General features: G+C 28.6%; 1 protein-coding gene across 2 annotated transcripts in view; it reads left to right on the forward strand.

Moving 5' to 3' along the window:
• Positions 1-12,434, forward strand: part of LOC142330085 (DGAT1/2-independent enzyme synthesizing storage lipids) — a 108,978-nt gene that overhangs the window by 30,006 nt on the left and 66,538 nt on the right. For both annotated transcript variants that reach the window (XM_075375144.1, XM_075375152.1), the window contains exon 3: positions 1,872-1,966. In XM_075375144.1, coding sequence (XP_075231259.1) covers positions 1,872-1,966 — 95 coding nt within the window. The remainder of the gene's footprint in view (positions 1-1,871; positions 1,967-12,434) is intronic.

The raw sequence follows: 12,434 nt of genomic DNA on the forward strand, positions 1-12,434 counted from the left end.
TTACACTTTTAATCATTTTTTCTGTATTATTATCTGGTAAGTTAAATTTAAATGAATTTGCAATTATTAATTTTTCTTCATATTGGAAAACAACTTATGTTAGATTTACTAAATTATCATTAATTTTAAATTTATCTGATTTATCTTGTATATTTTCAACATCTGTATAAGTTTGGTCACCTCTATTTAATCTGTTATTTATTGTTTGATTTATATTATAATTGTTATCATTCCTATATATTGCACCATTACTACTATTTTTCATTTTTATCAAATTATTAATTTTTTTATAATTTGTTTTTATTATTTTATTTTTGTATACATTAATGTTTTATTTTTATATAATCATAAATATAATCAAACATGATATTACCCAAAACTTGTAATAAATTCAAATGCATGTTGTACAGTTCAACATTTATACAGTTTCTCCTAGAGTAAGCATATTTTATTTCTTGTTTTATCCTGAAATTCTCTGCATATGTTTTAGTTTTACATATAATATTATTATGTTGAAACTTTTAATATTTATTTCTGAATATTTAGGTATTAATTTTAATTTTAAACATTTTTTATTAAAATTTATTGAATTTATAATCCTACATAATTTTTTGTGTAAATTGTAAAATTTGTTTGACGATCTCGCCTGGTTGACATTTATTATTAATTTATTTAAATTAAATTTTTTGTAGTTCATATCTCTTCTGTGTGTAAAATCTAGCTAATTATATAATATAAAACTTATTATTCAGCCACTCCACAAAGTACAGAATTAAAAAGAACATTCTTACCTTACATTTTTTTCATTAATGTGCTTTCTGTATAAGCACATCTACTGTAATGTTATTTTTAATTTTTCTTTTTTACACTTGTAAACACACTTGTACACTTGTGGCTGAATAAGATAAGTTTTATATTATTTAATTAGCTAGATTTTATGTACAGAGGAGATATAGACTACAGAAAATTTAACTTTAATAAATTAATATGTATATATATATAAAAGTAAACTGTTTAATAAAAAATAGCAATGTAATTTTTTTATAAATAAAAATAGGTAATGATACTTTTAATAAAATTAACTAAATTATATGTTTTGTTTTTGTGCAATGCAGAATAGTAGCATTTCTAAGTTTTATCCAAAAGTTACCATTCCTTTGTCTCAGTCAGAATTTTTCATGCTGGATAAAATCTCATTTTCAATATTTATGGAAGTGTCTAACACTTAATGCTATTAAAATATGGCTAATAAGAAGAAAAGAAGGGAAATGAATAGAGGTATTTGTTATAGAAGAAGTTGAAATTTAAAATGATTATTGTCGATAAAATTCAAAATGATAATTTCGAAGAGAAATTTATAGCAGAATCTTGTAAAGAGATGACTTAGCTTTTTAGATTATGTATTAAGATATCTAGGTTAGTTATTTTCATAATTTAGGGATGTGTAGAAGATAAAACCTCTAGAGGAAGACAAAAATTGGAATAACATATAATTAGGATGTAGGCTGCAGTAAATATGTTGAGATTAAAACATTAGTATGGAAGAGAAAGGAATGGAGAGAAGGACCAAACCAATCAACTGACTAATGACCCCCCCCCCCAAAAAAAAAAAAAACAGTACATATCATATTCATATGAATAAGTTTTGAAGTTGTGCATAATGATAATGTCCAAAAAACTTGTCCATTTTGTTCAAATTATTTATATGCTGGTTTTTATTAATGCTTCATCTATCTTCTATTGCTGCTATAATAAGTGGATTAAACAGGAAGAATAAGTTAAATTAATATTAAATTAATTAAATTCTGCGAGATGGATATAACATTCTGTTTTTTCTTTTTATATAATTAATTTACATATACATTTTGCAGGGAAAGATTAAGGCATGCTTATGAAACAGATTTTTGGGATGGAGCCCGTAAAACTGTAGCAGCAATATGGGATGCCCATGGTTGGATTTGGCATGGTCAGTAAAAATTGTATTATTGATATTCATTAAGGTTTAGTTCTACCTTTTCTTTTACATTATACATTATAAAAAAAATGCTACAGATTCTTTAAATTTTAAATCTAGTAATTTGTATTCGTATGTGTGTATTTTTTTAATGAAGCTGATTTTCATGTAGCTAGTTTGCTATTGATCCTTGTACTTCTTAATTATGTAGTAGGGCTTGTAACTGAAATCCGTCTAATCCATTATAATAAGGTATTGTTATCCTTTGGGTGAAATTTTGACATTTGTCCTTTTATCATAATGACAAATATGTTACATACATTGCATTTAGTTGTATGAATGAAAAAAAAAATTGATTTTACACTATTATTTTAGTAGTACAGTTAAATATGGTGAGATTGATTTATTTATTAATTTTATTGTGTATACTTTCAACAAATAGAGCAGATATGTATACTTTTAATGTATTCATGTGGGGTGTGATTTATGTTTATCTACTGCTGCTATGCTTGCATCCCTTTGGGCAGAATGGGTACCTATTGCTTTGTGCTATGTGTGCAATGGAGGATACCATCTGTGTGTGCGTGTGTGTGCACACATATGTTTTAGTACAAGTGCTTGGAGAGTGCTGCTTCATTCATTTGTGTTCATGTTGTGAAGTGTTGGTTAAACATTGTGTCATGGAAGGAAATTCATTGGGTTAAGATATGTGTGGTGAGCAAGTATATCATTCACATCTTTTTTACATGACTGCCCAAAAATGAGTGTAATGTATTTAGAGTGTTGTATGTATATATGTATTTTTGTTCCACTGTAGCAGCTCAATGTCTGAACTGATTTAGATGAATAACCCCGGATTGGAATTCTTACTTTACTGGGAGTGTTGTAAAATATATATATATATGTTTAAATAAATTAAAAATTGTGAAAAACATTAACTATAACAAAATTGTCACCCGCATGCCCTTTAATTACACTGATAGACAAAAATATATTTTTTTAAATGTTTTTACAAGTGTGATACCATTTTTTTAATTGCTTTTTGCGTACATTACAGATCTGTAAATACAATTTTTCTATCACCCTTAGTTTTTAATAAATTACACTCCAAAAAAAATTAATTAAAAAAATTAAAAATTAATTATTAGTTAAAATCTGTAAAATTTATAATTTTGCATGGCCATACTTGTGTTAGAATGATTTCACTGATGTTTTTCTTTTATAAATAGCCTCAGGCACATCTTGAATTAATGTCCAACAGTAATTGGCTAGCATGTTAGTATTTTAGTATTCCATTTCCCTTTATAGCGGCTTTCCATCACTGAAATATCTTGGTGGAAACATTCACTGTGTTCGTCACTTATGTCTCTGAGGTTGTCCAGGATAAAATCCAGATTGAGTAGAGGAAATGTATTTTCAAAAATATATTACATCCCATAGCTCTGTATGAAGTAAGAAGTTGATTAACAACATTGTGGTAACTGTCAGATTTTTGTTTGCCAAGAAAAGTTTTGCAAACATCTTGAAATAAAGCCCAAGCTGCACTTTCTACATTATTTAACGTTGAGTTAAATACATCATATTTGACCAACTCTCTTATTTGAGGACCAACAAATATTCCTTCTTTAATTTTTCCTTCACTTACATTTGGAAATTTCTGTCTGATGTACAAAAATCTGGGACAATCCTTCTTCATTGCTTTTACAGCATTTCTCATTAGTCCTAAATTGATATGGTGAGGGGGTAAAAATATTTTTTTTGGGTTCAACTAAGGGCTCATGAACAATATTTTACCCATTTGTAGTTAAGTTGTCTCATTTCTTCCACTCTTTGGTAACATAATGTTTATCCCTAGCTCAGCTATCCCATTCGGAAAGAAAACACATGTACTTAGTACAGCCTAACAGCATTCCTAATAAAACAGCTATAACTTTCAAATCACCACATATGTTCCAGCTATGTTTTTTATAATTTATTTTTTCAAGAACATCTTTCAACACATTGTATTTCCCTTTCAAAATAATACCATAAGCGATTGGTATCAAAGGATATTTGTTACCGTTGTGTAGTAGAACCACTTTTAAACTATACTTGGATGAATCTATAAAAAGGTTCCAGTCCTCAGGATTATGAACTTGTCCTAAGCGCAACATAGCTCATCAATATTTGTGCAATAAACCAAATTATTTTCATCAATAAAGTACTGGGAAAGTTCTTTTTGTCGGCTTTGAAAGCCAGAAATTTTTGTACTTTTTTTTTTTGAAGTAAATTTCAATCTTGCAGTCTTGGTCCTAACAGTTCAGCTTGATTTTTTTGATAAATTGAAATCTCTAACCAAGTCATTTAATTCACCTTGTGATATAAGATGTGGCTTATTGGAAGATAATTCAAAATAAAAATCATTGTTGGCTTCTTCAGTACCACCTGATTCTTCATCGCTGCTTTCGAAACGTACATTCACAGGTGGCTCAGGAACTGGAATAAATTCACTGTGAGGTACAGGCCTGATTGCAGATTTCAATGAAGGATATTTTATCGTATGTTTAGATTTTTTAGAAATTCCAGACACGCTTGTTAAACAAAAGTAACAGTCAGTTACATGATCCTTTGGTTCATGCCAAACCATAGGTACACCAAATGGCAAAGCCTTCCATGTACCTTTCCAACCATCCTCTTAAATATACAGAAGAATTAGTGCATACAATATGACAATATGAGGAGCGCACATCTTATCCTGATCACCAATTTTACACTGAAAGTATAAATGTTATGCTTTTTTAATTAAAGGTGTAATGGTTTTTCTACTTGATTTTACAGTAAACTCACCACATACATAACAAAAGGCATCCATATCATTTACACAATTTCGAGGCATTATGACACTGCACTGTTAACAAACTTAAGACAGCAATAAGACTGAACTAAATTAATTCATTCCTAAATCCAGTGCTTAATACCAACAACATAGCTGTATTTTCAGCTACATGTTTTGACCTGCACAGACATGATTAATCTTGTCCATGAAGGTTCACTGTTCAGTATTAGATATGATGTCATAAAATGTGACTATAATATGATTTATTCTTTGTCTAGTATTGTTTATTTATAGCTTACAAATTATATTAACAAAGTTAAACAATAATGAGCTAACAAACCACAATATTGGAACTTAAAATGCTAACTATACGTTGAAAAATGAAACATTCTTTAATTAAAATTTAAAAAATTTTCAAAAATGGTGGGTGATAGAAAGATTTTGAGTTCATATTCCTGTTTAGCATCAAAAAACAGATTAAAATCATGTATTTCATGTTAGTTAACAAAAATGATGTTTATCAGTGTTATATTCGTAATTATATATTACACAACAATGTTTGTCAGCAGTGATTTTTTTTTTTGGTTTGTTTTTTTTTAAAAATATTTGTCTATTGTTCATTATGCAAAAGGTGCTCAGTATTTTATTTCTTGGATTATAATCAGATCGTGATGTAAACAGACAAAAATAATCTCTTTATTATTTATTTTGTCAATTGTTCTGTATTTTAATTCATTGTTTATTATTATTACAAGAGATATTCCAATAATTAATATTGAGTGAAGTCCACTCAAACCAACAACCGACCATGCAATATTCACCTTAATTTTTGGCCACTTTGACTGAATGAGACTGTTAATCCATTTGTATGAAAAAATGTATTTGCATAAATTTGTGCATTAAAAATTGTTTTTGTGTAAATTATTAAATTCTTCAGTAGTACTGTTGTGTAGTCATAATATTCCGGCAAGTGACATTTACCTTGCTCCAGACATGACTATTATCTCCAGTGTTATCAGGTGACATCTTCACATCTCAGGCGACCATGCCCAGTGCCCAATTTGTGGTGCAAAATAAGATAATAAACCTAGTAGATAATTACCAAGTCATTATCCTATATTTTATTTTTGGATTATTGATATTCACCTATCATTTTCTTTCCTTTTGTAACATTAACATTTATTACATTCTATATTCCTATAAGCCTTCTTCAAATTCACTAGTAATTACGTATGTTCTGTCAGATATTTTTGCATGCCTTTATTTAATAGTTTCTCATGTGTAGCTGTGTTACATTTAAACGTTTTCATACTTGTTATATAACAATAAGTAACCTGCCTACGGTCATATTACAGGTTGTGTATATGATATTGCCTACCTTTTCCGCTGAATATGATGAATAGTCATCATTTTATGACAGTTTCAAATCTTCTATAAATGACAATCCAAATTAATCAGACTTTTAGAAGTTTCATCTTTTGAAATTATCTTTAAAGTACTGTGCCGCTAATATTTTGCAATCTGAAAAGGTCAACTGACAGTTATGAAATTGGTTGGGGTTTCTTAATAAAGAGATCTCAGAATATGAGATAATTAATCAACAAATATGATACAACTATTTTCAACCTGTATAAAGCAAATAAAGAATCTTGCTCTCATTTGAGAAAGTTAATCGATAATGTTCAGAAACACTTACGTGCTGCCCCTCATGTTTGACGCACTGATCAATCAGACACCTTAATCATTTACATGGTTAATGTAGTATTTTAGATACTAATAATCACAATCAGTGAAAATCAGAAATAGAACCTTACAGTGTCTACTTTATCCGGCCTAATTTAGCTTTTATAGAAGATATGTCAAATTTTAGAAGCTGTTGGGTCTAAACCAATGCAAGAATCAAACAAACTTAATACTCAAAACTACCTCAAATAGGGAATTTTTAAACTAGTGTTTAGTTCAAAGTTAATTTGAAAAGTAATGTATGTGACAAATCTCATCCACTTTACTTTTGTGACAAATTCAAATTACTCTCTGTTTGTTATAGTGAAAAGGAAGTGTAGAAACAAGGACTATGTTTTTATTGTCTTTTTTCCAGATATCAGAAAAGTAAAAATTTTTGTGCAACCTCATGTAAGTTCTGCGGTAAATGCCATACATTATTGCATTATACAGAAATACCAAATTACACAGTGGATTCTAAACCTAAACCATCTAATTGTAGTGACAAACATAATTAATCTGAGACAATCTGGTTTGACTATCTCATACTTCATATCAAAGCCCTTTTTAGGCTTTTTTGCTGTTGCTGGCTATGGTATCCTTGATAATGGAGGATTTCTTCATTTGTGTTGCGTATTGTTAGATACAGGTTCACAATCCAATTTTATGATAGAGAAGACAGTTAAGTAATTAGGCCTTCCATCCTCTAGAATTCCAGTGGAAGCAAATGGAATTGGAAAGTGTACAACAAAAACTTCTAGTATTATTTCATTGTATCATCAAATCGAGATTTAATACATTTTCCTTTTCTGTTGACTGTATTAAACTCAAATCACTCATCAACCTCTGCATCAATTTATTCATCGGTGCAGAATTATTTGTTTATTTGTTTGTGATGTAGGTTTACATTTTCCGATTCAGTTCCAACTTTTCAGAATGCAGTGCTTGGTTGGATTGTTTCTGGCAAAGTTACTGCTAATACCATATTACAGTTATAAATACAGTTATAACAAATACAATAAGATATTACAGTTATAATACCATATTACAGCGCCATCTATTTATATTTGACAATTTGTACAAAATATTTAGAAATTTTGGGACATAGAAGATTGCTCATCTGAATTGCCATATATTGGAAATGATAAAGTTGTGTGAAGACCTATTTAAGATAACAACCACTAGAAATAATCATGGAAGATATTGTTTGCAGATGCCTTTGAAAGGTGAAGTCTGTGAGTTTGGTAAGTCGTGGGATATAGCACTCACAAATCTTTTGTCAATAGAATGCCATTTATCTGCTAATCCAGAGCTACATTCACAATACATACAATTTATGAAAGAACACAAAGAATTAAAAGACATGAAGGCTATAACATCAGTAGAGGTTAAATAAGAAAATGCCTACTTCATCCCTTATGCTATCTAAAGCAAAATTTAACAACTACAAAACTGAGGAGTAGTGTGTGTGCATGTTTATTGTGGTGTGAGTGCTTGTTCTGCCTCATTCGTGTATGTGAAGTGTTTGTCCAGAGATTGTGTCATAGGAGATTCATTCGGTTCAGATTCATGCTATTTTTCTTTGTGTTACATGTTCAGTATTTTATTTCTTTGTGTGTAATCAGATCATGGTTTAAACAGACAGAAAATAAATCTCTTTGTTACTTATCTTGTCAATTGTGGTTCTATATTTCTCTATTTTTTATTAATATTAAACCAGCTACCAGCTTTTAGTTCACTGAATCCAGCAACCAATATTCACCATGCATTGTTATGGTTTGGTGTTTTTCTGTTTTTGTCAACAATAGTAAGAGTAAATTTTTAAATGCTTTGTTGCAAAATAACTCTCAAAATCAATTCTACTATGTTTTAGTCCAGTTTGTTTATCTTTTAATGTAGTTTAATTATTTTATGTTTTTCAAATATAATAAATTATAAGAGAATATGCATGTAATATTGAATTTATTAGTTTTTTTTTTTTTTTTGGAAGCAATTTTCCCTGTTAATTTTCTAACATATCCCTGACTTATTTGTATAAACTTTATAAATAATCTATACAATATTTATTTTGTAATTCTTCAAGCATTTTCTTCTGAAGATTACTTTAAATAGAAATAGTCATTAAATTAAAAATTTGGCACCTATTAAATTTTTGTTAGCCTGTATTGGATTGCAGTTATTATTATCTATCTAGAACAGTGTTATGTAAATTATGTTTTTTGTTGACAGTAGTAATAATAGAACTGAATTTTAAAAATAGTTGTAATATAAGTAAAAAGGAATGTTTTTATGTTTTTTAATATAATATTTATACTTCAGTAGATTTTTTGAAAGAATGGTTATGTATTTTCCATCATGACATAATTGTTTGCTATATTGTTTGTAAGCTTTGAATAGAAATGTTTTTCTATCAAAGAAAGTGTTCAATAATGTGAGTGTTCAATAATGTTTTGCTTAATAGGTTACATAAATTCAACTATATTGATAAATAGACTATTTCAATTTAATATAAATCATACATAGTTAATTGATTACAAAGAATTTAAGAAACATTACAACAGAAGAAGATATTCAAATAAAAACAAGATTTACAAAAAATAAGTTTATTACTATTTTATATTTCACAGATTATAAAGTTAAATAAAATATGTTATTAACATTAGCAGTTTTAAGTTTCAGTTTAAATGACTTTATAAAAAATATTAAAAGGAAATTTTTGGTAGTATCTTCCCTGTCAAACTTGTTCTAAATAATAGAAATGGCTTCAACTTGTTTTTTATTTTAGAATAAAACACTTATAATTTTGTAATATTGAAAATATTAGTAGGTATTGATTTTAATTGTTACAAATTTTAATTGTTAATTGTTAAATTTGAAGTTAAGCTGAAAAAAATGCCTCAAAGATGAATTAATTAATTAACATAGTAATTGTGATATTTTTTTTAATCCATTTAACTTTTTTGGGTTACAAATCTCCATTATCCAGCACTCGCATTTCCACTGTTGTGTTATACATGTATTTTGAAAGCTTTTGCCTCTTCTAACATTATCTGTTAGTCATTGATAGAATTATTTATGAATTTTGGGTTTAAATGGGGCAATAACAGTAACCCAGGTTTGCTATTAATTTAATCCTTTTAATGTCAGAATTTTATCTTTAAAAATACTCAGTATTAGATAAAAGAATGAATGCGATGGATAGATGAAAAATACACCTGCCTTGACAGAAGGGAAATAGGACACCTCACCGTAAATGCTTATACAGTATATATGAGTACATAACCAGAACCACAGCCAACATGTTAAAAGTTGTGTTCTTACATGAAAGAGTTTCTATGAATTAATGTTCATGATGTCACTTTTCTTCATTGCTTACAGTACTGACATAAAGGAGGTGGTAGACAATCCCTAATGAAGGGATTGTTTAGCTACTTACTTTTTCTGCCATGAAAAAGATTCTCTATTCATTATTATCATCTTCAAAAAAAAAAAAAAAATACAATCCAGATGTATGTTTTATTAATGTTGAATATATAACTGTGCAAGTGACATTCAGTCTTCCACACTAGCCATTACAACTCATCAAAATTACCACTTCTTCCAACCCTTTTTTCCTATATTTTGGTTTCATCAACATGAGTTTATGATTTGAATTTTCCATCTAGTACTTGAAATGTAGAAATCTGAAAAAGATTTATAAATAAATTTTATTCTGATCATTAAATAACAATAATTATTCACATTATGTCAGGAAGGTGTACTCCATAGAGAAAAGGAACTGGCAACTGTTTGCCTGGAAGGATCAAGGGAATTGTGGAAATCATAATCAGAACAGCCTCATAAAATGCATAATAAGTCATTAAAAAGAAAATTATAGAAGTGGATTAAGTCGTCTATATTAAAACTTAAAGTAATTAACATATGGCATAATACTAAAGCAAACATGTGAAGATGCAAATAAAATAAATAAGTATATAATTAAATATTTTTTAGAAGGCTTTACTGAAAATTGTTTGAGTTCATATTATTTGTGTATGTTCATCAAAGTGCAGAAAACTGAAGGATTTTTAAATAAATATTATTTAAAAATATTTTGGGTGTATAAAATAAAACCTTTATTTTTAATCTTTTAAATGGTAATTTATTAGGAACGGGGTAGAAAGCATAATTAGGCTCTTTCTAATACATCTGACAGCCCATATTTGTATCTCAAAACTCATTCATACTTTTGAAGAAGCCTGAAGAGATGATATTTCAGGTGGGAATATTATAAAAGTGTAATAAATATTTAATAAAGATGACAAGCTTTTAGTATCTTATTAAGATGCTTCAAAACAAAACAGTGTACTTTCACTTTTTTCAGGCAAAATCAATTTAAACATGCTATGTGAATTTATCTAACGAAACTATGAAATTTTATATTTCACCTTCTAAAAAATGTTTAATAATATACTTATTTAATTTATTTAGTACCTTGCATGTTTGTTTTACTATTATGTCATATGTTAATTACTTTTCAGTTTTCATATGGATCAAATTTAGTTGTGTGTGCAGTTACAACTTGCAAAATTACAACTTTATTTTTTCTAATAATCATTTCTTAAGAACCACTGTAATAAATTGTAATGTAGTTTCTACAATTTTAACTTGACTTGCTTAACTATAGGTGGTTTGATAAAAAAAATACGCAGAATTTCTAAATTCCCCAGACTGTTTAAGTCCAATTGCCACAATCTTTTTTTTGTTGTGTTTGTAAACTTGACCCTTACGTATGTTTACATTGATATTTATATTGAATACTTAGTTTATTGTTGGTTGTCGAAAAGGTTACATGTGTTTCGGTCAAAAAACTTGTGAAAAATGAAACAAAGAATTTACATTAAAAATCTTGCTTTAAGAATGGATTAAAGTGCAACACTACATTGGAAATGTTGAATTTTGGTTTTGGCAATTCTTCTATGAATAAAACAAGCATTTTCAAGTGGTACAAATGTTTCCAAGAGGGCCATGAAGACATTAAAGATGATGAGTACCCTGGACATCCCAGCACATCAGCAACCGCTACTTACAGGTACCTAATGTCAGCAGAAAGTGCACCAGTATGCGTACGATGCAAGTGCCACATGACTATGCGCCACATCCTTGTGGATTGCATACGTTATGCGACCTTGTGTTGTAAATTTAAATTGCCCAAGAATTAATTATTGTCACATTCTGGGCAATAATAAAGAAGTTTTGTGCTCTGTATTTATATTTTTCCAAAGTGTTAATGTTTTACTTACTTTTTAATAGAGTTTTTGAAATTTTATTTTTTGGAAAATAGTTGTATTTTTTGTATTTAACTTTTTAGTAAGTTATTTTGTCTTTGTTTTGAATATTTTAGTTTGAGTTTTAATTTTGTTGTTGTCTTATTAAATTTTATATTGTATTTTTCAAATTTTTGTTTTCCGGGCGATGATAACACGAAAATGTTTTTCGCCAAAAAAAAACAAAAAAAACTGCCAACTCAAAAAGTGAAGAAAATGATTATGGACAATCACTATCAGAGTCAATAAGGATTACTACCTGGAAGTTCTAGACCACTTGTATGAAACAATCTGAAGAAAACGCCTGGATTTGTGGCGAAACAATTCATGGCAATTGCACAGCAATAATGCACCTGCTCATACTTCACTGCTTGTTCACAAATTTTTAGCCAAAAATACCACCATTGCCTCCATATTATCAGGCATGGCCCATGTGACAGGCATGGTCCTGTTCCCCAAACTGAAAAGAACCATAAAAGACAACATTTTGTCAACATTGAATAACTGAAGACAGAATTACTGAAGGAGCTAAACGTCATATCAGAAATTGGATTCCATAGGTGCTTCGAAGATTGGAAAAAGTGCTGGCACAAATGTATTATATCTGAATGGGAGTACTTTGAAGGTGACAAAATCA

The sequence above is a fragment of the Lycorma delicatula genome, chromosome 1, assembly GCF_047948215.1.
Source record: "Lycorma delicatula isolate Av1 chromosome 1, ASM4794821v1, whole genome shotgun sequence".
In the NCBI taxonomy this organism is placed as follows: domain Eukaryota; kingdom Metazoa; phylum Arthropoda; class Insecta; order Hemiptera; family Fulgoridae; genus Lycorma; species Lycorma delicatula.